Source organism: Haliotis rufescens, unplaced genomic scaffold, assembly GCF_023055435.1.
Source record: "Haliotis rufescens isolate VD_foot unplaced genomic scaffold, xgHalRufe1.0.p SCAF_8, whole genome shotgun sequence".
NCBI lineage: Eukaryota > Metazoa > Mollusca > Gastropoda > Lepetellida > Haliotidae > Haliotis > Haliotis rufescens.
In genome coordinates this window covers 45,830,106-45,856,248 of record NW_025964372.1, presented here as the reverse complement: position 1 = coordinate 45,856,248, position 26,143 = coordinate 45,830,106, and the positions used below count along the sequence as shown (strand labels likewise).

Sequence of the window (26,143 nt, the reverse complement as noted above, 5' to 3'; positions counted from 1 at the left end):
CGTAATCGGAGCGAACCGGGATACGAACCAACAATCATAGGTTTCTGGCGTGCCCAAGGGACGCAACTCTACACAGCGAATCGCGGCGCCTTAAGCGACTTGACCACCCGTGCCCCAACATGATGGTACGAACATAAATAAAGATGTTTCAAGCCGTATTGTGGGCAGCGTTAAATAATGAGCACACACGACTTAAAAGGATTAATCCAAAACTAGTGAGTTTTGTTTAACACCTCTTTGATTTGTAGTTACAATATGCATAAATAGTATGAAAAACATTGTCGGCTATGAATATAGAAACTAAGAGATAAACATATCGCCATTCAATGTCATCGATGGCTTAAAACTAGCATGGTAATTAATATGGGCTCGCATAGCACAGTGATCCGAGGGGTCCGTATTCTCTGAGAATTGCATCCGATGATCATGTGTTCGAATCCCAGTCAAGTAGATATAAACTGTCAACGCTAGATAACAACCAGTCTCTATTATCTGCCAACGTTTCCACTGGGCTTAAAATAAAGATGAATGTTATATGAATCGATCACTGAAATACCACTGATGACACCATGTGCTCGCGAAAATGGTAAACATGTCCCGGCCGAGCTAGGTACTGACCATGGATGGACGGCGTTTCAAAAGTGATTGTCCTAATTTGGTCGCCCATACAATAAGGGTACATATGATTCGTTTTGTACAGTGATTATTGAATCCTTCTTTGTGTATGTGATTCTTTGTGTTTCCATTATCAACAATGAAATAAAAAAATATGCGTAATAGATCTGTCCTGAAAGTTTGGCAAATCCACCAAATTGGCATCAAAAGGGTATCGTTTGAGACTATCGGCGAGATGAAATTTCGACGTCCATCTATTTGATCCTTGAAGACTCATGGGAGAAACTTTTAGCATGGACTCTCTATTTCTTTCTTCTCTAGTGGTTTCTTGTTCTCGTGAAGTAGCAGCTGGTCCTTGTTCTCGGAAACAAGTAGCGGTGCCTTGTTCTCCGTAACAACCAAATGTTCCTTGTTCTCTGACTGTCCATGAACTTTGGCGTTTCTCCTCAAGATGGGAATAAGGAACAAGAGCATGGAGCCAAGAAAAGACACTGAGCCTGGAAGCATATGAACATGTACATCACATTTAAGGATGCCAATATCCTGAATCTGAACTATTAAATGCAAAACTCGTAGCAAAGCTCACATAAAACAATACACCTCCGAAAATAAGGAAAGCATTATTGCCACCTATCCTAGCAATTGCATAAAGAAATGGAGATCCTCCAACATTGCAAAATGAAGCTCATATATATTCAAACTGATCATTAATCCATAACATTATATATGATTTGTTTGATCCATGAAACATATACGTTGCTGGCGTAACGCGATAATAATAGGTAAATTATGCAATGCAAAGTGCTTAACATTTTGTGACAAGCTGTTATATATGTTTGGGGCCAACCATTTACAGCTTCCGGAAATTCTGCAACAAAATAATTTGTCAACTAGTTTTACAACAAATATTTCGTCAGTGGACCTGTAGTACGTTATGAAAAAGGTTATCCAAAGAAATGGTTGGTCTTCTTATTTCAGAGGGAAAAGGGGCACGGGTGGCCCAGTCCTCTAAGGCGCCGCGATTCGCTGTGTACAGTTGCGTCCCTTGGACACGCCAGAAACCTATGATTGTGGGTTCGAATCCCGGTTCGCCCCGATTATGTTTCTAGGTTTGTCAGCACCATACCCCTGCTCGTGGGTTTCACCGAAGTGGTAAACGTCTGAGACCTGCATCACTTCGGGCTTTCCTCCCACATTAATCTGACACGCCGTGATATAAAAGCGGCGTTAAACTCAACTCACTCGCTCACTCACTCAGAGAGAAAAACATGTGATTGAAATGTGACCGAAACATATCCTGTCTTAAATGAAAATCGCATTCTTACCTCCAATGTGGAATCCCGCAGAATAGGATGATGTCATGTCGAACAGTGCTCCTAAAACCAACGAGGACATGTTTATATGTGCAGCAGCAATGGTTAGTAGGTAATACTTTAGAGGGCAGTAGCCACAGCAAGACTCAACTCTAACCCTAACCCTAACCCTAACCCTAACCCTAACCCTAACCCTAACCTAAGGGTCATATCACTAGTATTGATAATTTTAGCGATGTCAGCGATTATATTTTAAGTTTTACTTTGGGTTCGGCAATATTTCAGTTATATCAGAGTGTCATCGAGTCTTGCATTGGCCAGACACACCGCTAACTGATAGCATAAACAAAATCCCAAGCTGTGATGACACCCAATCAGCCATGTTACAAAGCCCGACAACTACTGTCAGTAGTCGTTGTTTCTGTGCAAACCGTAGTGGTCAGAGCTGTCTATCCTGTGTTGAAATAATAATTGCGAGAATTGAATGTGTACATAATGCAAATGGCGTCTCTTCTGAATATACATTCAGGAAAATAGCTAATGAAACAACATACCAGCAACGGTTGGGCCAATCAGGTAACTCATACCACCAACACACAAGGTAAGTCCAAACACTGTTGCCAATTTCGCTACTCCGAACAACTCCACAATTATAGGCGTCAATAAAATGTAACTAAATCCGAAGAAGATACCATATAAGACTTGGTATAGGAGAAGTTCAGCAAATCCATGTGCAAACAGAGGCATTAATATCACAGTTATAGCTTTAAGGCCTTGGCACGATAGGTATACCATTAGGAGGTCAATACTTTTGTCATTACAGGCAGCACCGCCTAGAAACCGAGCAACAGTGAGAGTGAGGCCGTAGGCTGTGAACAGTGACGGGACTTTGGTCTGTGGTACTCCAACCGAACGTGCATAGGATGGCAGATGGACAATCTGAATAGAATAGCCCATCATTTCCATGAAATAGTTGAGACTGAAGACCCAGAGGAGTTTATTCTTCAGAACCGAACATGCGCTGTCTTGTTTGCTATTGTCACCAAAGACACTTTCGTCACAACGTTTTCTGCAACATTGACAGGAAGACCTTTCAGATGACTCTGCAGGTTCGAAATACAGATCCTCTGCTTCCGCCGCTTGTGCGGTACTGTATTTCTTCCTAAGGCAACAGAACATTCTATTTTCGTTGGTGCGTGACGTCGTTTCAAGGGGAAATATCAGAGATCCCATCACCACCATCTGAGCTGTGATGCATCCAAGTGTGGACATCGCAATCCGCCAACCAAACTGATCAATCAGCCAGCCAATCAAATGTGGGCCTGACAGAATACCGATACCCGCTGAAGCTAAAGCGATTCCATTGGCAAATACTCTCTTCTCCTTGAAGTAATGGCCAACAGCTACGGCAGTTGGGGTGTAGACAATACCAAATCCAGTTCCTGCAAGTCAAGTTAGCATCAATCATTTCAAAATACAAAATACATAAAAGTACTTTTTTATTCCAACTGCTAACTTATTGATTTAACAATGTTATTCTTTACGCATCACAGAACAAAACACAATTATAGAAAAACTCATCTTCATATTCCTGGAAAAAGTTTCAGAATTTGACAATTAGAATTTATACAAAAGTAAACATGAAAACACTGATTAACAGAGAAACTTACACGAGGTTTCGCATTACATGACATTCAAGAAATGCACAGGAAAAATGGATATTTTTAAAATGACCGCCATGGTTCAAATCAGATACGATTTCTAGAAGGCCTTTGACAGACACAGTTACTGGGATGGTCCATGAATATTTCTCTCTTTGTTAGATTTTCTGTTTCAGAGGACATAAAAATTTGACTTAACGATGGGTGGATGGACAGAGGCTCGAAAGGACATTGCTGAGTGCGGCGTTAAACGACCAACCAACCCCCCGAAAGGACGGACAGACACAAAAGGAGATAGGACATGCATCTCTAAATGAATTTGAACGGGCACGTTGACATCTCACCTGAGAGTATTCCGAAACAAGCAAGCAGTTGCGGTAGGGTGTCGGTAATGCTGGATGCCACAAGTCCTACAGACAGTATACTTCCTCCAACCATTACAGATGTACGTATGCTGAAGGTGTTGCAGATGACACTCGCTACGGGACCTGAAAAACAAACAAAACATTATAATAATTATACATGCAGTTACCCTAAATTGTAGGACAGGCTCTGTGTCTCTCTAAATACATGAACGAATATCTTCTACAAAATACGTTGTAACCAACTAGCCCGACATCTTTCATGATTAGTAGTATTCCCTTTGAACCGTTCACAAGTACCCCTTGAGAAGATTAGTTGTTATATAGTTGGTCGAGGAGAGCCCAACGTGATGAATGTCATTGATGTTACCATTGTAACAAACACACAAGATCAGACTGGTGGTGAGAAATCAAGGAACATAGTCTGGCAAATGTGGGGTTCGAACCCACGATCAAAAGATCCTGGCAGACCAAAGGGAAGCAAATCTTGGAGTATTTCATACCATCTAACATGGTCATATGGGGAACTAAGTGCAAAATCTACGCCTTGATTGGAAACTGGCAGTAGATCCAGAGTATTGACCGCTTTTAATTGGAAACTTGTGCTGTAAAATGTAAGTAATACATATTAATACCACCACCTCCATGGTGCTATCCACTGCTCCAGGGAGGCGGCAGAGGAAGATCGGGGGTTCTGTCCCCTGGCAGCGTCATACCAACATACGTTGAAAGTTGGAACTTGTTGTTATCCTGTTTGGTACATACTGTATGCTCACACGATTGTATAAAGGAATGTCAGTAGTGAGATTTGGTTTGAGCAAATACTTCTAAAATTCAGCTTCATTAACCAAGTTGTTCCGGGTACATTTTAAATACATGGTATGTCACTAGATTAAGAGGGAAACTTTAGATTAAGGGTAATAGGGTCAACCATAACAAAATACCAAAACCCTACATCGCCCTTAACTACGACACACAACATTAATGTATAAATATATGAATGGCTGTGTGTTTGTTAGGGAATATTTTTGAAATAGCATCTGACATATTGCATGTGAGCTTCAGAGCCCTTGTGACTTCAGAAGCGATGCCATAAATATACAAAAACCTTACATGTACATCAGTATGGAAGGACGCTTGGTAATGTCAGGTTTACCAAAAAGGATATGTTATATGGGACCGACCATATTGTTTCAGCCACAGATGCCAAAACAGATATATTTTTTTTATCAACATTAAAAGCCTACATATATTTTTAGAAATATCATCTTGTAACAATAGAAGTTTTGTTTCAGACAATTTCTTTCTTTTTCAACAGTCTGAATTATTTTGATAAAGCTTTTTGAGGGTAAGTTATGTTTTCGATATTATTTACAGACTTGCTTTTTATATTAGTACAAGGAGGTCCACTTGCATCTCTTCTGTTAAAGTTAAGGGTCTAACATTTATTGAACCACTCTTCCTGCGGCTTCACCACATTGATGCTATAGTTGTATGTACATTTACACAATCCATTAAAATCAGATCTTAGTTCTCGCTATCGCTAAGCAAAGATCTGAGGACATCCCATTGTGGGTCACGTCAGAACGACCTTTCATCCGACCAATCAAAGCGTCGCCTACCAGATCTTGAAAGTGACAGTCGGAATGTGAATTCTAATCATGCAACCTCGAAAACAGTTACCGAATGATTCCGTCAAAAATATCGTCTATCTCTCGCTTCCGCGGGATAAACATTTGAACGGAGGAGGCGTTGCAAAGTACGTTAGAGGTTCTGCAATACAATCGCAACAATATATTAGACATTCCGGAATGTTCGTTTGTTCAGTTTTGAAAATATTAATCGAAAACTGTGTCAACATATTTTTCAAGCGTAGTCTGAAATGGAAGTCGCCAGGTTGAAACGAGTGCCGTAAAGCTCGAGAAAGCTGTTATCTTTTTGGCTGATATCTACTTCTGGTTATTCGTTTCAGTGGTTGGTCAAAGTTCGCGAAAGGTCGTTCTGACGTGACCCGTAATGGGATGTCCTCAGATCTTTGTTTTGCGGAATCGAGAACTTAGATCTGATTTTAATGAGATTGTACATTTACAAAGCCCAGCACAAAAGCGAAAGACAACATATACATCCTATGTACAACAGTCATACAATATATTTTACTACTCATCAAAATCGGGATTTTCGTATTCTAGGAGAGAACAGGGTGTGTCATACGTGATTAGGATAAAGAGCATCACAGATTAACGAGAACGTGAAGAACATACATTGACGTATCATGGGCACAATGCTGATCCGTGTGACTTTGGATAACCCAGTTACCGTAGTTACCGTGATTACCGTTACCTAATATTGACTGTAGGCTGATGAAGAGGGAGCACACCAAGCTAATAAAAGCCGTGCTGCCATCGTAATGCTGAAGAAATTGGTCCTGGAACATCCCTAGTAAAAGAAATGTTCATTGCACATAACCATCTCCAAGAGGTTATGTATTAACCTGCATACTATAGTGTATTTGTTAACACTGGTATAAATATCATGTCAAGAGAAATAGTTATCAAACGAAATACATTGATTAGATATAAATATGCATTTCACCAACAAAAGCTGCTAATAAGCCATCCAAAAGTTTTTTAGGACGCCTCTACAAACGTGGAGACCAGGGCCCACTTGAACAAAGCAATCTTAGGGCTAAGATGATCTTAACTCCCGTACTTTAACATAGGCTTACGATAGCCTTAGCGCTAAGATCGTTTTGTGCAAATGGGCCTAGGTTATAGAAGTAAGTGAGTTGTGCTTTACGCTGCTTAGAACATCTTTTCAGATATATCACAGCGTGGAAGCAAAGCCAGAAGTGATTCTGGTCTCTACCACTTTCGTCAAGCCCATGAGCACACCGTTATGGTGCCAACATACATTGAGTCAGTATCAGAACAAAGAGGGATTTCGACCACTCATTGGCTTCTGGCGCGCCAAATGGACGCAATGCAGCAAAGCGAAATAAGCCAACTAACACGACTTGGCCACCCACGCCCCCTTTGAAACTAGTACTATTTTGAACGTAATAATAAGGTACCCAGACAGACGGTGACTGTCCCAACTACGGTCAGGTTGAAGACCACCGCCCCCAGGACCACCAACGCCCAGCCTCCATCGATGTTCGCTCGTGACTTCATCACTGGAAAGCATAAAACGGGCTTAATCGTGATGTCTATTACACAGGAGAGTCATTCCCCGTCTGGTGACACCGGTTCCTGTTTTGGGATAAAAAACATATAAGTGCAGATGGACAAACGGCGAAATGCCACTCCTTTGGCTTAATTCAGTAAAACATATTTTGAGCCTGTTTTCTAATACATCTATAATTGTAACTGTGACTCATGAAATGACCAACTTCTGTATTCAAATCACATACACACTGTATGCGAAACACATGTTCTAATGACAATAATTACGATGCAAGTCATGTTCAGTGTGTACAGTGTTGGATGTGGCCGAAACAAATGCAAAGGAGTTTCAGTGCCCGAAATCTTGACTTTTAACAAATCATGACAAACGTGTTACAAATGCAGACATTCAGACTCAAATATACTCGATCAAAACCAAACTTATACAACCGCTGCTTAATTTTAGATGTCCCACAGCATTTGCCCCTGGCAGATTCAAGATACACCATATCTTTTAGGGTGACGAGATTCAGGTATATTTTCCATCTTACACCAATATGACGAAAGAGAATGATAGCTGGACGAAGATCATTCGATCTGGATTCAGAGGGAAATGAAAGATACTTCTCTGGTGATGGAAGGATGACGGAGGGTGGACAATATCTGCTAGTAATTACCATGTGGTTAGACGAAATGTTAGACTATGTCCGCTTATGGCTCCGACAAATGGGACCGGTATTTCCTTCAGCTGTGCCTGGTATGTCAAAGCTCAATCAACCCACTAAACATATACAGGCCCGCGAGGTCAGGGTCAAATATGCCCACCCTACTTGGTATCAGCTTTGTAAATATCTATTCTTATGTACCGTAGTCGACCTCTCCTTATCTACGCGTCCATACGCCCTTTCACAGTACAAATGCAAGCGGGAATCTCATCAGAAATCTGTCACTTCCAAGACAATGAAAACTTACCACATGCATTACTGAAACATTTGTTTGGAAAAAAGAAGGGCATAGAATAGCACCCTGTTCCCGTCCTAGGGATACATGATGGGACGACTTTCTCGCTTAGCCTGCGTCGTCCTTTATACGCAGGTCATATCAGAATCTCACGTAAGTGTGTTTACATAGTTATGAGCCCTCCGTTTTGAGGTGTTCCGTTTCACAAAACGCTTGAGAACACACTATCAGACAGGGTTCGTGACCGAGACTGACTTATATATGTCCTTTATATCACATCACATAATCTCTCAATTTAATCTGACTGTCGACATTAGAGTGAGGTTGGAGAGTAAGCTATAATGTTTGAATATTACAATAATAAGTAAAGCGCTTGCAGTTAGAGGCGTTATTGATTTCTGTGGCCGTGTCCTGGCGTTTGTAAATACGTTTGTAAAATCCTCACCAACATTGTATAATGAAATGTCTAGTAATAATCTTTGTGCATGAACTTCTAACTTCTGTGCATGATATTGTAACTAATGCAAGTTTGAAGTTGTAAACGTATTGGATATTGGCTATTTTCAGCATCTAAATTCTGGCCATGGATGTGACGACGTCCGAGTACCGTAACCAATTTAGGGAAGATAGAGAGAGCAGATGTGGGACTTGTCTGATTATACGTCTATGTAACATCATGTCTGTGGTAACATTGTTCACCTCGAGGGTGGCTGTGACAGCACATACGACGGTGACATTCTATACTATTCCCGTGTATTGTGTATTGTATAATGTATATGATTCAGGATATTTTATGCATTGCCGTTGACGTGTTAGTGGGATGATATAATGTACTAGTATTGGTACATAAAGGTAGGTAGAGAGGTGGGTAGGAGTGAAGTAACCGGTGAAACAATTGTGTATGATAGGGGGTAGGCTGAGAGTAGATTGAAGGGAAGTTAATTAATCTGAGTGAATATTTGTCAAGTGAATTTGGTGGGGGTTAATCACTACGTTTAGTTAGTTTATTAATTATTAATTCCTATCTGGCTTTGTTTGTATTCCCGCTTGTGAAAAAAAACGTGCTTAATAAAACTAATACACATGCATATATAATTCGGACACGTAAAACAATATTACAGTTACATAAATACCTACTTACCTACAACTTTTGAAAGACGTACATATCTAAGATGCTGAGAAGAGCGATAGTAATGTGACCTGGAATACCGCGATCGGTGGGCGATGAACGTTGGGGCGCACTTGCTTTGAGCACGAACCGTTAAACCGGAATACGTCATCCACAATGGAGTGTTCACGCATATCGCATAGGTTATAAATAACACGTCCCGTTTTAATTCTGGAAACCCAATAGTCCAGAAACTCTACAGTCTTTGCCCAGTCTCGGTCAAAGGTATTTACAATTTAAAAATTGTTCAAAAACTCAATATTTACACTATACGCGAGAATATGTTCCTTTACATAAAATGTATTTCTTTCAAATATCATGACACAAAATATAACTCATTTTAACTTAATTCAACTATTCTATATCGTTATTGAAATAGTTCGCCCATGGGCGAGAATAGGTTTTGGCCAATTGGCAGGCCCATGGGCGAGAATATTTTCTTTTGCTCAAAACCTGTGTTTTAGTGTCGCAAATACATAAAAGTGTTCTTAGAAGTTTCATGTCACATAAGTTAACTCATTTTAACCTAATTCAACTATTTTATAGCGCTATTGAAATATTTCGCCTATGGGCGAGAATATTTTCTTTTGCTCAAAACTCGTGGTTTTGTTTCGCAAGTACATAAAGGTGTTCTTAGAAGTTTCATGACATATAATCTAACTCATTTTAACTTAATCCAACTATTTTCAATGAAAATTGCAAGAAGCAACCCTTCTATTTATCCTGTTGATAACAGAGGCAAGAGGGAAGGTATGAAGTTGCTCTTGGTTTCACTAAAGGCTTCGTTTACAACAAAGATTGGTACGTGCCATACTGTAAAAGGGCACCTTTTTACACAAGACACATCACCTACACACACACGCGCGCGCCCCCGCGCACAGATACATACACACAGGCACACACATACACACCACACAGACATACACACACATACACCACACACACACCACACAGATACATACACACACGCCCACACACCACACACACACACACACACACACACACACACACACACACACACACACACACACACACACACTCACTAAGAATACAGAACACCGAGATGGGTGAATCAACTGACCTGTTCTAGTGGTAGTACTTCCATTTTTTCTTTTATCTGATAGAATTTTTCCAATTGTGAAGAACATTTTGTTGATCACTTTACTTTATGAAAGGTTACATATAGTGAGAGATGAACGTTTCGAGAAGCTGGCTCGATGATTGATTCACTAACAGTTTAAAAGGGTATGTGAGTCTACAAATACAACAGATTTCATGTGTTGTTAACACCGTGATATAACTGGAATACTGTTAAAAGCAACGTAAAACCCAACTCACTCACTTATATGTTAAGAGAGCAAATATTTTAGTATTAGATTAGGTATAACAAATAAATAATTGCGACTTCAAATGTTAAACAATCATTTGCATAGTAATATTTGTAAATTCATTTTTGAATATTTTTTGTGGGGGTAACAACACTTGAAGAATGATAAGATATAATAGAACAATAATTAAAGGTTTCAATTGAGAATCATTTTTGAACTGATTGGATAATACAACTTGTTGTCTAAAAATCTTTACTGATTATTGTATTTTTAACTACATTTTATATATTTTATCGTATTATATATAAAAACTCATACAATTATCTTAAATGAATAAACATTAAATGTGTTTAATGATATGACTTAGTTCTAACATAAATAATGCCATAGGATGAAAGCTTTTATTGTACATTATTCATGATTCCATTGTCTGCTTATGTCTCTTGATACGTGACTTATGACAAGCGCAATTGGGTCGACAGGCTTTCTCTGAGGCACGTCCTGGCGAGAGACAACGAGATCTACAGACTACAAACAAACACCAAAATGTTTTTAAAACCTTCCAAAATAGTATCCAGCTTTTTGTTGTGAAGGACAACAACCCAAACATATCTTGAAGATATGTTACTACAAACGAGGAGATAACTTATACCATCGTTCTGCTTGGTGTAACGCGACAAATCGGCTATAGCTAAATCCAGGTCAAACATTTAGGAGATAAACCTACTGTGTTTTGAAATTTGATGTAGTCCCACTGTAGAATAGAAACCTCTTTATTATAATTTGGAACCGAGCGCTTTAGCGCGAGGTTCCAAATTTTAATAAAGAGGTTTCTATTCTACAGTGGGACTACATCAAATTTCAAAACACAGTAGGTTTATCTCCATTCTACCATGACGGCAACAACGCTTTGAACATGGTGCTCTCTTGCAACGCGTAATAACACAGGTGCACAGGTCCGCAATCTTAGAACATTCCGAAAAGTGGTCACAGGTAGTTATATATGTAACAAATATTACTAAAGTTTAAGATTAAAAAACACCAAAGTCGTGAGTAGTTCATAATAAGTATTTAAAACACATAGTTTTTCAAACGAAGTTGACAAATAACACTCCTAACTTAATCCAAAGAGAGATGTTTTAAGTTCTATCAAACTGTTGCACACTGTTGAACACTGTGGACTTGGCTGTCGTTTCTCGGAAATTTGTGCGAGAGGTCATTTCTTGGAAATCGAACATGCCATCATTTCTATTGTAGGGGTGACGGGTAATAGAAAAAAGGTTTTAAAATGCAAAACGAATATATTTCTACAGCAAACTTTATGAATTAACAATCTAATATACACTCAATATGTCTAAGAGTTATTAGTTAGATAGCAATTACCCCCAGTAGACAATAATAACATCAAAGTAAATGCCTCTCTACCCGAACTTGGATGTGGCAGAACTTGACCTAAATCACGGTTACTCACACCTCACAGCTGTCAATGGCTGACAATCATGTCTTTACATTAACTTGATCTAGTAAAAAAGAAGCAAGATGACAACCCCGATCTATGATGTGGTTCAACATTTACCTGTAGATTTACTGGGATTGATCGAGCCTGCTGGTACATCCATATGATTACTAATGGAACTGAGTATGACTGAACAGCCGCTGTTTAGGCTGCAGACGAGACGGATATTTTGAAACGAGGAATCTGCATGGTGTGACCTGTCAATTTCAAGATTTCACGGATCCAACGCCAAAAAGTGACAGAACTTAGACATTTCTGGTCCAGAAATAGTAGGTCGTGTATAATTTCCATAATTGTGCGTGTTCTGAAATGAATTTCATCAAGTTTGATAAGCTGTCACTTCAGTTGGGACATTGTTTTCGTGGACTTTCGAAAGGGAGTGTTTTCTGATGGACTTTCAAATTCCCACCTGCCAAATTCTAACGGTGGTGGTTGACGGAGATGGCAATGGATATCGATCAGAAAAAGGTTTGTAAACACCATGTTGTCATGAATAAAATGTCTTCAAACACATTTTATTATGTTATATTTCACTTTCATTGTCGGTTGTTTCAATAATGAAATTAACTGTTCGTGGGTTTCAGAAAAAGTTACCAAAAAAATGAACAATTATTATTTTCTCAACAAAATTTATTAGATATCACTCTTTCACTAATTTTGAATGTGTGAATCTTTCGAATTATACCTCCCCACCCTGACATGAGAACCGCCCTAACGTGTCCCGGTTGTCACTGTATCTGCACTGCACTCTCAGTTATGGCTGCCAAAGAAATTGTTAACAGTAACAGTGCTGTTAAAGAATTGCAGGAAACCAGAAGACAACCCAGTATTGATGCACAGTGTGATGCTGTTCAACATTAACACGTTGACTATCCCTGCTGATGTGATGTTGTTTTTTCAAACAATTTTTATAATGTTATATTTTACTTTCATTGTCGGTTGTTTCAATGAGGAAATAGCTTAAATTGTACCGATTCTGGTCACCATAGAACATTTCCCTAACAGTTTCATAAACATTTCATTTGTAAGCAAAAGATATGCCTTCGTTAAATCTTTTAATGTCATCATCGAAGCAGTCAGGGTTGCGGCCTAGAACGCCCCAAACAGCCGATATCAAACTACCGTATTTCCTCTAGGCCTATTTGACACTATACGCCGTCTATTAATTTCGCGAGAGCCCTTGACTCAGCGTGTATTAGAGACCTGTCTGGTATTTGAGACCCAGCGTGTATTAGAGGAAATATAGATATGTTTTACAGTTCATATATGGGGGTGATCGATCGGCAGCCATTTTCTGTGAATCGATATGTAGGCTATCTATGTATTCATACGCACGTTTTTTTGTGAAAAGGCTTAATATATTTGAAAGGGGTTTCTGTAGCAAAAAGGAAACCTCTTTTTAACCAATCAGAATCAAGCATTCATCAATGTCATGGTAGAATTCATTATGATTCATTATATATACAGGGTTCAAATGTTTTTCATGCTTAGTTGTGAAGGAAAATTGATGTAGAACAAGATATTTTTATCCCAAAAAAAATATTTATGTATATAGACACGACTGTATTTTGTCAATGAAATAAACATGAGTGGTGATTTTGTTCATGTAAAAATGTTTACATGTGAAATGATTTGGTATTAAATTTCTTGAAACTACGTTATTTCACTCTATTTTTTCTCTTGAACATTATTCTTGGTATTGGTTAAACGAGGAGTTTTTCACGTGAAATAATACAACCCTTTAATATTTTGGAGCTGAATAATATTGTTATGATACAGATTTTTCTAAGTCAGATGTACTCGGTGCGCCTCATGGCTTATTGTCCGTCTGACAATTGCCTATTGAAAAGACTTGATCCGGTACGTAGGTCAGATGGGAGATTAAACCGAGGTCACGTGGCGCTCGTTAGCGTTCGTGGCAACGTCCGCCGTCTTGCTTTTAGACACGTCTTGTTCTACGTTTAACGAGTGGTCATTTGACAAGTAATTAATTGCATGATTGCATCCGGTGGGTTGACCCTTAATCAACCTAATTGATCTGTGACGTCATGCATACATTACCCTATCAATGAGTTATCCTGCATATTAATGAGGCACCTCCCGCTGGAGATTGGATGCTAATCAAATATCTACTATTTATGTACACAATTAGTTAATGCTTAATGCTGGGACTGACGAAGACATGGGCGAAATATTTTAATAACGACACAAATTAGTTGAATTAAGTTAAAATGAGTTGAATCATGTGGTATGCTTATAACACCTTTTTGTATTTGCGAAACTAAAACTGTTGAGCAAAGGAAAATATTCTCGTCCATGGCCCAAACCTTGTTCTTGCCCATGCGCGAAATATTTCAATATCGCAATGGAAAAGTTGAATTAAGTTAAAACGAGTTATTTTGGTGCCATGGTACTTGAAAGAAATGTATTCTGTATTTGCGAAACAAAAAACGTGAGTTTTGAGTGAAGGAAAATATTCCCGCTGGCCAAACCTTTTTCTCGCCCATCGGAGAAATATTTCAATATCGCTATAAAATCGTTGAATTAAGTTAAAATGAGTTACAGTATGTGCCATGAAAGGTGTAAGAACACCTGTATGTATTTAGGAAACAAAACCATGAGTTTTGAGCAAAAGAAAATATTCTCGCCCATAGGCCTGCACATTGGCCAAACCCTTTTCTCGCCAATGAGAAAAATATGTCAATATCGCTAAAAAATCGTTGAATTAAGTTCAAATGAGTTACATTTCGTGTCATGATACTTGAAAGAAATACATTTATGAGTTTTAAGTAAAGGAACATATTCTCCCACACTTCCCATGGGCCACACTTCGCCCATGGGCAGGCCCATGGGCGACATAGAGTTAATATTGAATATTTTAACAATTTGTTTTTCATTTTTCTAACTTGGTACGTTCCCATGAAAACGGCATGTTAAATTTTGAAAATGCCTTTGACCGAGACTGGGCAAAGACCGTAGAGTTTCTGGACTTTTGGGTTTCCAGAATTAAAATGGGACGTGTTAAAAACAATAAGGCCTTGATTGGCTACTATGTAATGACGGTCTGTAAATAATCGAGTCTGAGCCAGTAAAACACACACGCACGCACACACACACACACACACACACACACACACACACACAAACACAACCGTTGCAACCTGTCTTATTCGGTTAGTCAGGTGTGAATGAGAGAGAGAGTGAGAGAGAGAGAGAGAGATTCTATATTTCCTCCAGATGTCATTCTGAAGATAACAATGAAAATATATTCAATTACACGCAGTTAACAAATTGAAAAAAGGCATAACATATTTACAATTACACACAGTTGATCAAATTCAGATACCTAAATGAAGACAGATATTCAGTAGAAGATATGTATCAAAAGATGCCTTAGTTTGTACAGATACGAGGAGAATTGAAGTATAATAGTTTCCCTGGTGTGTTGATCCAGATTGTGAGTAAATTTTGTTTCAGCCCCAAATAAGACTGATAACATATCTGTTTTGTCTTGCATTTCAACATCAACATATTTTTGAACGTCAAGTACGTCAATGAGAGAAGAGAAAAACGCATTTCTTTCTGATATCAGCCCTTCACAATGTAAAATAATGTGGCTGTCATAGTCGAAGCATGCCTATTACAGAGCATGCACTCTTTCGAAAGTTTACTGCGTGATGAGACTTTCACACAGAGTTGTAAAACAAGTCGATATTCCGGGTACAGAAAAGCCAATTGCCACATGGTATGTTAATTTCGTTTGAATTCTCATATAACGGGACGTGCGTGCGAGAATAATGTTTATTAAAGTGTCACATGTTATATACACTTCATACTAAAACACGTACACAAACAATAAAATATAACATCCGACCAGGTATGACACTAGACATAAAAGCATATGTATTAAGTCATGATCTGGATAAGGTAAATTAAGACATATCCTAACACAATAGTTAAAGTCAAGATTGGGTTATGAACACGCACACACGCACACACGCCAAATTACTTATACAGTCACGCACGCAATCATACACAAACACGCGCACGCGCACACGCACACGCACACACACACTCACCCATACCCGCCCCCCTCCCCCGCCACACACACACACACACACACACACACACACACACCACCCACATTTATCCTCACCGACACTCACCATAAACATTAAAAGTACAATATTAATTACAAGCAGAAATACCACTATTCGCAAGCATGAAAACATACATGTAGAAAAGCGCACACAGAATTAAATGAGTGTCAAGCGCCTTTGGAAAATTTGATCAATTAACTTACAGAGAGTATAACACCCGTGTTCCCAGGATCTCGTGGCTTGTCGCAAGAGACAAAGGAAAATTGGGTGCTTCGACTGTCAATCATGTATATGTAGTGCAGATCGTTGTTCATGCTTTGAGTCACTAATTGCCTACGGTAATAGGGCAATCTGGCACCATTTATTGATTGTAATTTTTCAGGTAGTAATTAGTTTGTTTTATGACTGTCTGTGCGGTTTTCATATACTGGAGTATATCATTGAATGAGGCGTTGAACAGGATGCGTTGTTCAGAACTAATGATGGGACTCCTAGGATGACATTGCTCATGCATCTATATTCCCTGTGTTAACCCCGTAGCAAATGTTGCCCTGTTTCTCCTCACTTATATACATTACGTTTACACATTTCACATATGTTAAAAGGCATTTGGTAATTGTCAAATATAGACATAAATCACTGTAGGGAACTGTTTTGAATCGTTGCGAAAAGGGTTTTGTCCCTCCATGGCCTCATGGCTTGGTGTATGTGTGTACAGTCAACACCCTTGTGTCGAAGTTGAAGGGACCTATGTAACTTCGAGTTATTCGAGGTTCGACATAGCCGAAAATGAAGTAACGGGATACATGAGGTACCATGTTTTTACTTCGAGACAATCGTAAGTTCGACACATCAACGCTCGACACAACAGTGTTCGAGTGAATATATAGAAACAATATCAAATATACCTAAAACAGGGCCAAGCTTTTCGGTCTTTTCAAAGCTCTGTTTTGTACACAATACATTCCGCCTCTCAGCGGTCGCTCAGGTGTAATGATTCCATTGGTGCATGTATTATATTATTTGATATTCACATTTTGTAAATCAATAAGTGCGAAGCACAACTTCATTTTTCTTTACTTTTAATATTCAAAGTATCCCAATGTATCTCTGTGCTGTAGCGGTTAAGCCGACCCGTGGTCAAATAGTTACAAAGAACGGAACACATCTGAACCTCCAAGTCACATTGATCTATTGTGCTTCAATGGTATGCGTTAAAGAAAGTCACGTCCATGCTTGTATACTTGTCCATCATGTTAATCAACATTGTTCCTTTTCTACGTGCAATCGTACCTGTAAGGTACTCGCAGGGGAACGTGTGATATTTCGGCGCTTCAACGACATCAGAATTAAACCAACATAAACCTGTAGGTTTGGAGGCATCCCGGGTTTCATTTAGTCTGCACATGCGTAGCCAATAAATCATAGAATCACGTATAAATATAGTTTATAGGTTGAAAAAGACATTACTCATTATCAATTCCATTAAATATTTTCTTATTTTTTTCTTACAAACATGTATGAAAAGTCATTATAAACTTGCATGGCGGCTTTGCTTTGAATTACAATAGCTACTGGGCTTACCCGACTGCACATATATCACGATGCTCTTCCAGACACCATTGACGGCCTTGGCGTATATTTCCTTGTCACAGCCCTTGGTGCAGGCAATAAAAGCAAACACAAATGACCAGGTCCATCATACGGTTTGACGGAATACGCAGGCTGATGGTTACAGTAATTAATAGCAGCGTGCCTATTCTTATGATGTATTTACATCCTAATCCAACCACAACCGCTCCCCCATCACCTCAGAGTTTGAACAAGTTCAGTATAGTTATCTATGTGAGAAATCACAATGCGACAATACAAATTAGTTAACAGCAGCTGTGTTGGGATTGCCAGTAGCACAAGGTCATGCACTGGTCAGCTGCGTCCGATAAGAGTCATGGCCAGTGCGGGTCAGCTGCCCAACAGCTTAGATTGACCGCGCAGGGCATGAAACACGGCAGTCGGACTTTGTTTTGGATTAGATGGTGAGGTGAAATGGGGTTTAACGTCGCGTCCAAGATTATTGCACTTATATAGCGACGTGCATGTACGTGTGTGTGTTTGTGTGGCTGCTTGTACTAGTCCGGACTGATGCCGATTTATAGTGCTAGCTCACTGAGATACCATGCCGCAGTTTAACATGAATACCCCACTCAGACACAGTATACTGACTCCGAGCCGACCAGTCCTTGTTTTAGCCCCTTAATGTCGAGTGCCAGACAGGGTAACAACAAGTACCATCTTTTAACGTCTTTTGGTATGACGCGGTCGGGGATCGAACCCCGAACCTTCCGCTCTCCGGGCGGACGCTCTACCACTAGACCACGGAGGCGGTCGGCTTAGATGGCACTCCACAGATAACTTTTATATATATAGTAGCCATTGGGTGGATCTCCCATCACAAATGTAAATGAAAGGGGTTACAAATTTTCCTTTCGCATAAAACTTGTTTGATCAGGGTTTCAACATTTTAGGCCACTGTAAAACTTTCAAAATGTTTTATGGTAGACATGTGGACGACATTTCCAAATTTGAGGCACCAGTGACCAAAATGATATTCGGTGCAATACCATATGTGAGCATATGTGGATGAAACGTGAGCACATACGGATGAAACGTGAGCACATACGGATGACACGTGAGCACATACGGATGAAATGTAAGCACATACGGATGAAAGTGAACACATACGGATGAAACGTGAGCACATACGGATGAAATGTGAGCACATACGGATGAAATGTAAGCACATACGGATGCAATCTGAGCAAATACGGATGCAATGTAAGCACATACGGATGAAATGTGAGCATATACGGATGCAATGTAAGCACATGCGGATGAAATGTGAGCACATACGGATGAAACGTGAACACATACGGATGAAATGTGAGCACATACGGATGAAATGTGAGCACATACGGATGAAATGTGAGCATATGCGGATGAAACGTTAGCACATATATATGAAACGTTAGCACATACGGATGAAACGTGAACACATACGGATGAAACGTGAGCTCATACGGATGAAACGTGAGCACATACGGATGAAATGTCAACACATACGGATGAAATGTGTGCACATACGGATGAAACGTAAGCACATACGGATGAAACGTGAGCAGATACGGATGAAACGTAAGCACATACGGATGAAACGTGAGCTCATACGGATGAAACGTGAGCACATACGGATGAAATGTCAACACATACGGATGAAATGTGTGCACATACGGATGAAATGTGTGCACATACGGATGAAACGTAAGCACATACGGATGACACGTGAGCAGATACGGATGAAACGTAAGCACATACGGATGAAACGTGAGCACATACAGATGAAACGTGAGCACATACGGATGAAACGTGAGCACATACAGATGAAACGTGAGCATATACGGATGAAACGTGAGCATATACGGATGAAATATGAGCATATACGGATGCAATGTGAGCACATACGGATGAAATGTGAGCACATACGGATGACACGTGGGCATATACGGATGAAATATGAGCATATACGGATGCAATGTGAGCACATACGGATGAAATGTGAGCACATACGGATGAAACGTGAGCACATGCGGATGAAACGTGAACACATACGGAAGTAATATGAACATATACGGATGAAACGTGAACACATACGGAAGAAATGTGAACATATACGGATGAAGCGTGAACACATACGGAAGAAATGTGAACATATACGGATGAAACGTGAACACATACGGATGAAACGTGAGCACATGAGATGAAACGTGAACACAAACGGATTAAGCGTGAGCACATACGGATGAAACCTTAGCACATACGGATGAAACGTGAACACATACGGATGAAACCTTAGCACATACGGATGAAACCTTAGCACATACGGATGAAATGTGAGCACATACGGATGCAATGTGAACACATATGGATGCAATGTGAACACATACGGATGAAACGTGAACACATACGGATGAAACGTGAACACATACGGATGAAACCTTAGCACATACGGATGAAACCTTAGCACATACGGATGAAATGTGAGCACATACGGATGCAATGTGAACACATATGGATGCAATGTGAACACATACGGATGAAATGTGAACACATACGGATGAAACGTGAGCACATACGGATGAAACGTGAACACATACGGATGAAACGTGAGCACATACGGATGAAACCTTAGCACATACGGATGAAACGTGAACACATACGGATGAAACGTGAGCACATACGGATGAAACGTGAGCACATATGGATGAAACGTGAACACATACGGATGAAACCTTAGCACATACGGATGAAATGTGAGCACATACGGATGCAATGTGAACACATACGGATGAAATGTGAACACATACGGATGAAACGTGAGCACATATGGATGAAATGTGAGCACATACGGAAAAAATAATAAGTCATAATGAACTTGCGTTCCGCCATTCATTTATATGAAAACCAACAAGTGAGTGTAATTGGGAATATACCGCTTTGAAGCACTAATTATGACTGAACAATGATGATATTATTATAACGAAGATTCTAGTAACTTCTCCAAATGCCTGCTTTGATTTTTCCATGGGATCGCGTGGCCTAGATATATGTAAGTATATGCGTGTTGGGAGATGAACGTTGGACATCGACTTGGTCGGATGGCCTGACCCATGACTTGGGGAGGTCGCCTGCATGGTCAGTGCAATCCTATCTTGTAGTGGACAACTGGAGTCATGCAATAAGTGTGTGCGGACGTACAGCTGTCGCTTGTGTTGGGAGATAACATATCCTGAGCTTTAAAGTTCAGTTGTTAATCTTGTTCCACGCCTTACAGTCCCATGACGCATTTGCCACACGTGAATCAATCGGACATGTCATACACAAGTGTGACAGTTAACGATCTGACTTTACCTAGTCAAAAGTGATAGTATACGATCTGACTAGTCCTGGTCAAGTATGAGAGTATGCGATTTGAATAGCCCTAGTCAAGTTAGATTATAAACATTGTGGCTACTCCTAGTCGAGTATGATCGGGGGGAAGTGTGTGTGTGTGTGTGTGTGGGGGGGGGGGGGGGGGTGGCCCATGCCCTATCTCGTCCTCTTTTAGCATATGTGGATAACAGGTCTCTTCGTAAGTTAACATACGTGCAACAGCGCATGACGTAGGTAAACATGTACGGGGACGTGGATTTTCAAATCTTTTCAATGACAAATTGTTCTTTATCTAATGTTTGGTATGGACCCTGTCCCCTATGCACCGAGCGTACCGAAACGTCGTTTTGAAAGAAAGAACACCTTCACAATGTTACTATTGTCCAGAGTTCAATTATCCGACCTGAACTGATGCGAACTGCTTGGCAACTTGTATTGCCGGTCATACCAAAAGACGCAAAAAGGGCAGTCAAGTCTTGCTCTACCGATTCCCATTCATCAGCTCACAAGGACCAGCATGGGGTACTGGGACCCTTCTGACCTGTATTATCCATAGGGAGGTACTTTATTGTAAACGTCTTTTTCTGATAAAATTGGTTGGTTGGTTTGTTGTTTAACGCCGCACTCAGCAATATTCCAGCTATATGACGGCGGTCTGTAAATAATCGAGTCTGGACCAGACAATCCAGTGATTGATATCATGAGCATCGATCCACGCAATTGGGATCGATGACATGCATCAACCAAGTCAGCGAGCCTGACCACCCGATCCCGTTAGTCGCCTTTTACGACAAGCATAGTCACCTTTTTCGATAAAAAAGTTGCATTGGGTCCATGTACATAGAAAATGGAACCAAATATATATTCTTATCGAAGCAATATTTTTCATCTGAATCACCAAATAAACGTGATCGATGGCCAGGTGAGAATTTATAACCTTATGTGCTTAAAATATATTGTTGTCAAGATGATGACCTTTACTTTTACATCATCTTTCTTTCTCTCTTTCTTTCTTTGTTTGTTGTTTAACGCCGCACTCAGCAATTTTCCAGCTATATGACGGCGTCCTGTAAATAATCGAGTCTGGACCTGACAATCCAGTGATTGACATCATGAGCATCGATCCACGAAATTGGGACCGATGTTCATCATTTATCACTGGGTTGTGTACATTACATTCCTCAATTGCGCGGTAAGATGATGTGACCGAGCTTCCGAGCCCAACTTCTTGCATAAACCTTGTACGAGTCCAACCGTAGTATAACACTAAAACAATTTATAGACTAGACAGTCCCACGGCTATAACACTTGTTGACAAGCGAAAAACGCATTTAGCGCGCATTGGTCAGAGCACTCGCTTACAATGTCTTTGCTTGATTCGTTGGGTAAAACAGCGTCTAACCACATAGCGGTATTCCTTGATGGTGGCCCAAGGTAGTGTATGCAAACCTGTGAAGTACTGACGACACCGTTTCAGTTAAGATGTCAGTACCTTCATTAAATTAAATTTACATGTGTTGGATAGCTGACTCTTGGATATGACCAAGGGAAATTACACGTCTCTTGAAGAAATTCCAAAATTCGAAATGGTTTGTCTTTGTAATTTGCATGTTGTATCTTGAAATATAGTTATAACTGAAATCGTCCGAATTAACGAACCCTGGCTACGGTGTAATACCGTCCAACCAATGGGGTGTCTGGACCAAGGGTCCGGACTAACGAATCCTGGCTACAGAATAATACCGTCCCAACAGATGGGTTGCCCCTCCAACAGTCAAACACCCTTCTATTGTGGCCATCAGCTATTTGGTAGAGATCATACACTGATTCTCATTAGATACCAAGTTCACGAGTTTCGTAAAAATGGTATCTGACGACAATGAGGTTGATATTTTATTTATTACCCACGTTAAATTTATATTAAAGTGTAAATACATAACAACTTTCGTGCGTTGACAGACCAAACTGGAACCGGTTGCAAAATCTGGTTGCGCATGAATATTGATATATGCCCAAATAAGGGCATTGTTGACATTTCTATGCATACGCATTAACAACATGGGCCTGCAGTTGTGTTTGCAAACAAAACAGCACCGACGCTCAAGATCCTTTTGGAAGAATTTCTTCAATGTATGGCAATTCAAGCGCCATGTTGTTAGTACGAAGGGCACCTAAAAGAAAATTTGAAAAGTCACATCAGCGCCGCGCTTTGAATATCGGACCAACAATCGGTCACTCGCACTGCCGGTGTCCAGTCTGTGCAATCAAAATGGTTCGGTTTCCTTGATCTATCAGCTGAACTTATATCATGTCCGTACCATTTTGGAAGAGGGAAATCAGAGTGTTCGCCAAAGACATTCACGTTAACTGTACCACCCAATACTGAATACAATAATCCACACACTCAAGTCTGCTTGCATGTCAGTGACAGCTTGGAACGATCGAAGGGCAAGGTCACCACCGGAATAAGAAAAGACAACCGTGATCTACTCACAGCGCTTTACGCCAGGAATAGGGAATGTATGTTATTGTTAACATTTGGGATATTTTGGGCCACTTAATCAGAAGTCAGGCAAACTTCTACATAGTTTTCGAATGATTTGTATCGGAAATGTTCACTTTGAGTGATCTGGTCGTGCAATCGTGAACAAACAACTCCCGAAATAGTGCCACAAAATACGCTTCGAAGGGGACACTGATGGCACAACCAGATCATCACAAGTAAGTCTAGATATCTGTTTAAACTGACTTCATTTCATTACGCTTATCGTTTCACATAGAAAGTTGCGAAAGTGGTCGGGTGTGTCACGCTCTTGGGGACCCTCGATCTATTGATCGGTAGTCGTATAGATCTACATTGTAAACGGACATAGCTCGATTATATAATGCCCGTAGAAGCTCTAGGCATAACTTATACAGAATGCAAACAGAATTTGATGCGTGTGACTATCTTGTTTGGTTTAATAAAGTGTTTGTAAATATCTCTCGCTCTCATGAGATTGCTTCAATTCTGCCTTGTAGTTGCAAAATAAATGATGTCTCGCGATTTTTTATGAATGAAAGAAGAAGTCCGGTGTGACAGAGGTCACGGTTATCCAATCAAAACGAATAAAACAACGTCAACCTTGTACGACACACGTGTGACGTACGGATTTAGTATTGTTACCACGTGGGTGATAATGTGGATATACACAGTAGAGTAACCCTAACCTATAAAACCTATAGGCGTTGTATCAGGAATACGGTATAAGACATGGCATATATCGTGATAGATAGCACTAGATGGTCACACGTAAATGTGTTTGCACATTACAAAATGACCGGATAAACTAGCGGTTTGTTTGTTGTTTAACGCCGCACTCAACAATATTCCAGCTATAATTATGTTAATAATCGAGTCTGGACCAGACAGTCCAGTGATTGACATCATAAACATCGATCCACGCAATTGGGATCAATGACATGCATAAACCAAGTCAGTGATCCTGACCACCCGATACCGTTAGTCGCCTCTTACAACAAGCATAGTCACCTTTTACGGCAAACATGGGTTAGTGAAGACCTACTCTACCCCGGATCTTCCCGGGTCCCTGGTGGGTGATATCATGAGCCACATCACACACTGCTACGGTACGATAACAAGCAGTTAACCGAGTAACCGAACCAGAGAACCCGATCAGTTTAGTCGCTCCTTTGCTGTGCTGTGGACCTGTTCTTTCTCATTGTGGATGTCATAACATGTGCTACACACGCTAGGCCACAGTGAGAATCAGTGTTAAAATTGATCGGTCTTCTGTAACACGTTCGTCGTGAGAGGCGACTAACGGAATCGGGTGGCCATTCCCCTTCCGTCTTACGGCTAGGATATAGCCGAGTGTAGCTTTAAATGACAAAGAAAGAAGCTAACAAACGTACAACATATGCTCTTCATGAGGATACACATATTCGCACACACACACATACACACACATACACAGACAGAGAGAGATTCACTTGCACTCTCTCCCACACACACGTGATATATTACAGCAGTACTGAACAAAAATACTGTACCGTCAAGCTGGAAGAGTCAACTGTCAGTTTGGCTAGTGTTGCGATCGGCCTGATTCGGATCACCAGGGACTGACTATGTATATATATAGAGAGAGAGGCATCATCGAGGCGAGTTAGCATCGGATCAGTGAACATACCATCCACATCAGCTGTTGAGCTAGGGTATCCATCCATGTTCAACCATGCGACAAATATATTCTCACATGAAAACGTATTCACAGTCTGTAAAAGGACTGCTGTCTTACTGTAAAACTCGTTTCATACATACATACATGCTGCAGTGGGGTCGACAGAAACCAGTCTATAAATACACGCCTTGTACATAAACATACTGTACGCAGCTTCAACCTCGCCCATTACTTGGTACGTGCATTAACGCGTTAACGAGCCATCCATTGCGTGGATAGCGAGGGAGGGGTGTGAGGGTTGCGGGGGTGTGGGGTGCAGGGGTCTGTCGGGTGCAGGAGCGCACATCCCCACCCCTGTTTATATTTGAAGCAGATTAATACATTAGAAAGTTGTGGACACTGGCTGAGACTCATTTGGTGACATACTTTCAACACAATTACAAGATCGCAGCGGTGTCATGTCTATAAGCGCAAACAGCTGCGTCATGTCTATTCAGCAAAAAAAGCGGTGTCATGTCTTTAAGCGCAAACAGTTGTGTCATGTCTATTCAACAAAAAAACCGGTGTCATGTCTATAAGCGCAAACAGCTGTGTCATGTCTATTCAGCAAAAAAACAACATAAGCTTGATATCAGCGAGCATATCTTATATTTTCGCCGTGATGAAACAGAAGTTGATCATTCTGAAACGTTTCCACATACAGGCTCGTGTTATCGATACGATGACCCAATCTGAAATAAACTTGGTATCATGATCCGAAAATCTATTCAAAACAGCACTCAAGCCACAGGA

The 26,143-nt window shown here is 40.3% G+C and overlaps 1 protein-coding gene across 4 annotated transcripts; it reads right to left on the bottom strand.

Moving 5' to 3' along the window:
- Positions 1-220: 220 nt before the first annotated feature.
- LOC124143572 (monocarboxylate transporter 12-like) lies at positions 221-25,508 on the bottom strand. 4 transcript variants are annotated; one of them, XM_046512595.2, is made up of 7 exons: positions 25,224-25,508; positions 7,022-7,123; positions 6,292-6,387; positions 3,934-4,077; positions 2,483-3,370; positions 1,941-1,991; positions 221-1,112 (listed from the first exon to the last, which is right to left on the bottom strand). In XM_046512595.2, exons 2-7 carry the CDS (start codon positions 7,119-7,121, stop codon positions 904-906), a joined length of 1,488 nt encoding a protein of 495 aa, XP_046368551.2. In that variant the 5' UTR covers positions 7,122-7,123; positions 25,224-25,508; the 3' UTR covers positions 221-903. The 4 variants fall into 4 exon arrangements, with proteins under 4 accessions (XP_046368551.2, XP_048245343.1, XP_046368552.2 ...); XM_048389386.1 differs by lacking the exon at positions 25,224-25,508 and adding an exon at positions 7,790-9,378; XM_046512596.2 differs by lacking the exon at positions 6,292-6,387 and having other exon boundaries at positions 25,224-25,507.
- Between the last annotated feature and the right edge of the window lie 635 nt (positions 25,509-26,143).

Bases quoted from the DNA above. Each gene is read 5' to 3' on its own strand.
- LOC124143572 (XM_046512595.2), bottom strand. From the start codon at position 7,121: ATGAAGTCACGAGCGAACATCGATGGAGGCTGGGCGTTGGTGGTCCTG. The intron at 1,992-2,482 runs GTATGTTGTTTC...CGTTGGTTTTAG, and splicing joins GATTGGCCCAACCGTTGCTG to GAGCACTGTTCGACATGACA. The intron at 1,113-1,940 runs GTAAGAATGCGA...ATATGCTTCCAG, and splicing joins TGCGGGATTCCACATTGGAG to GCTCAGTGTCTTTTCTTGGC.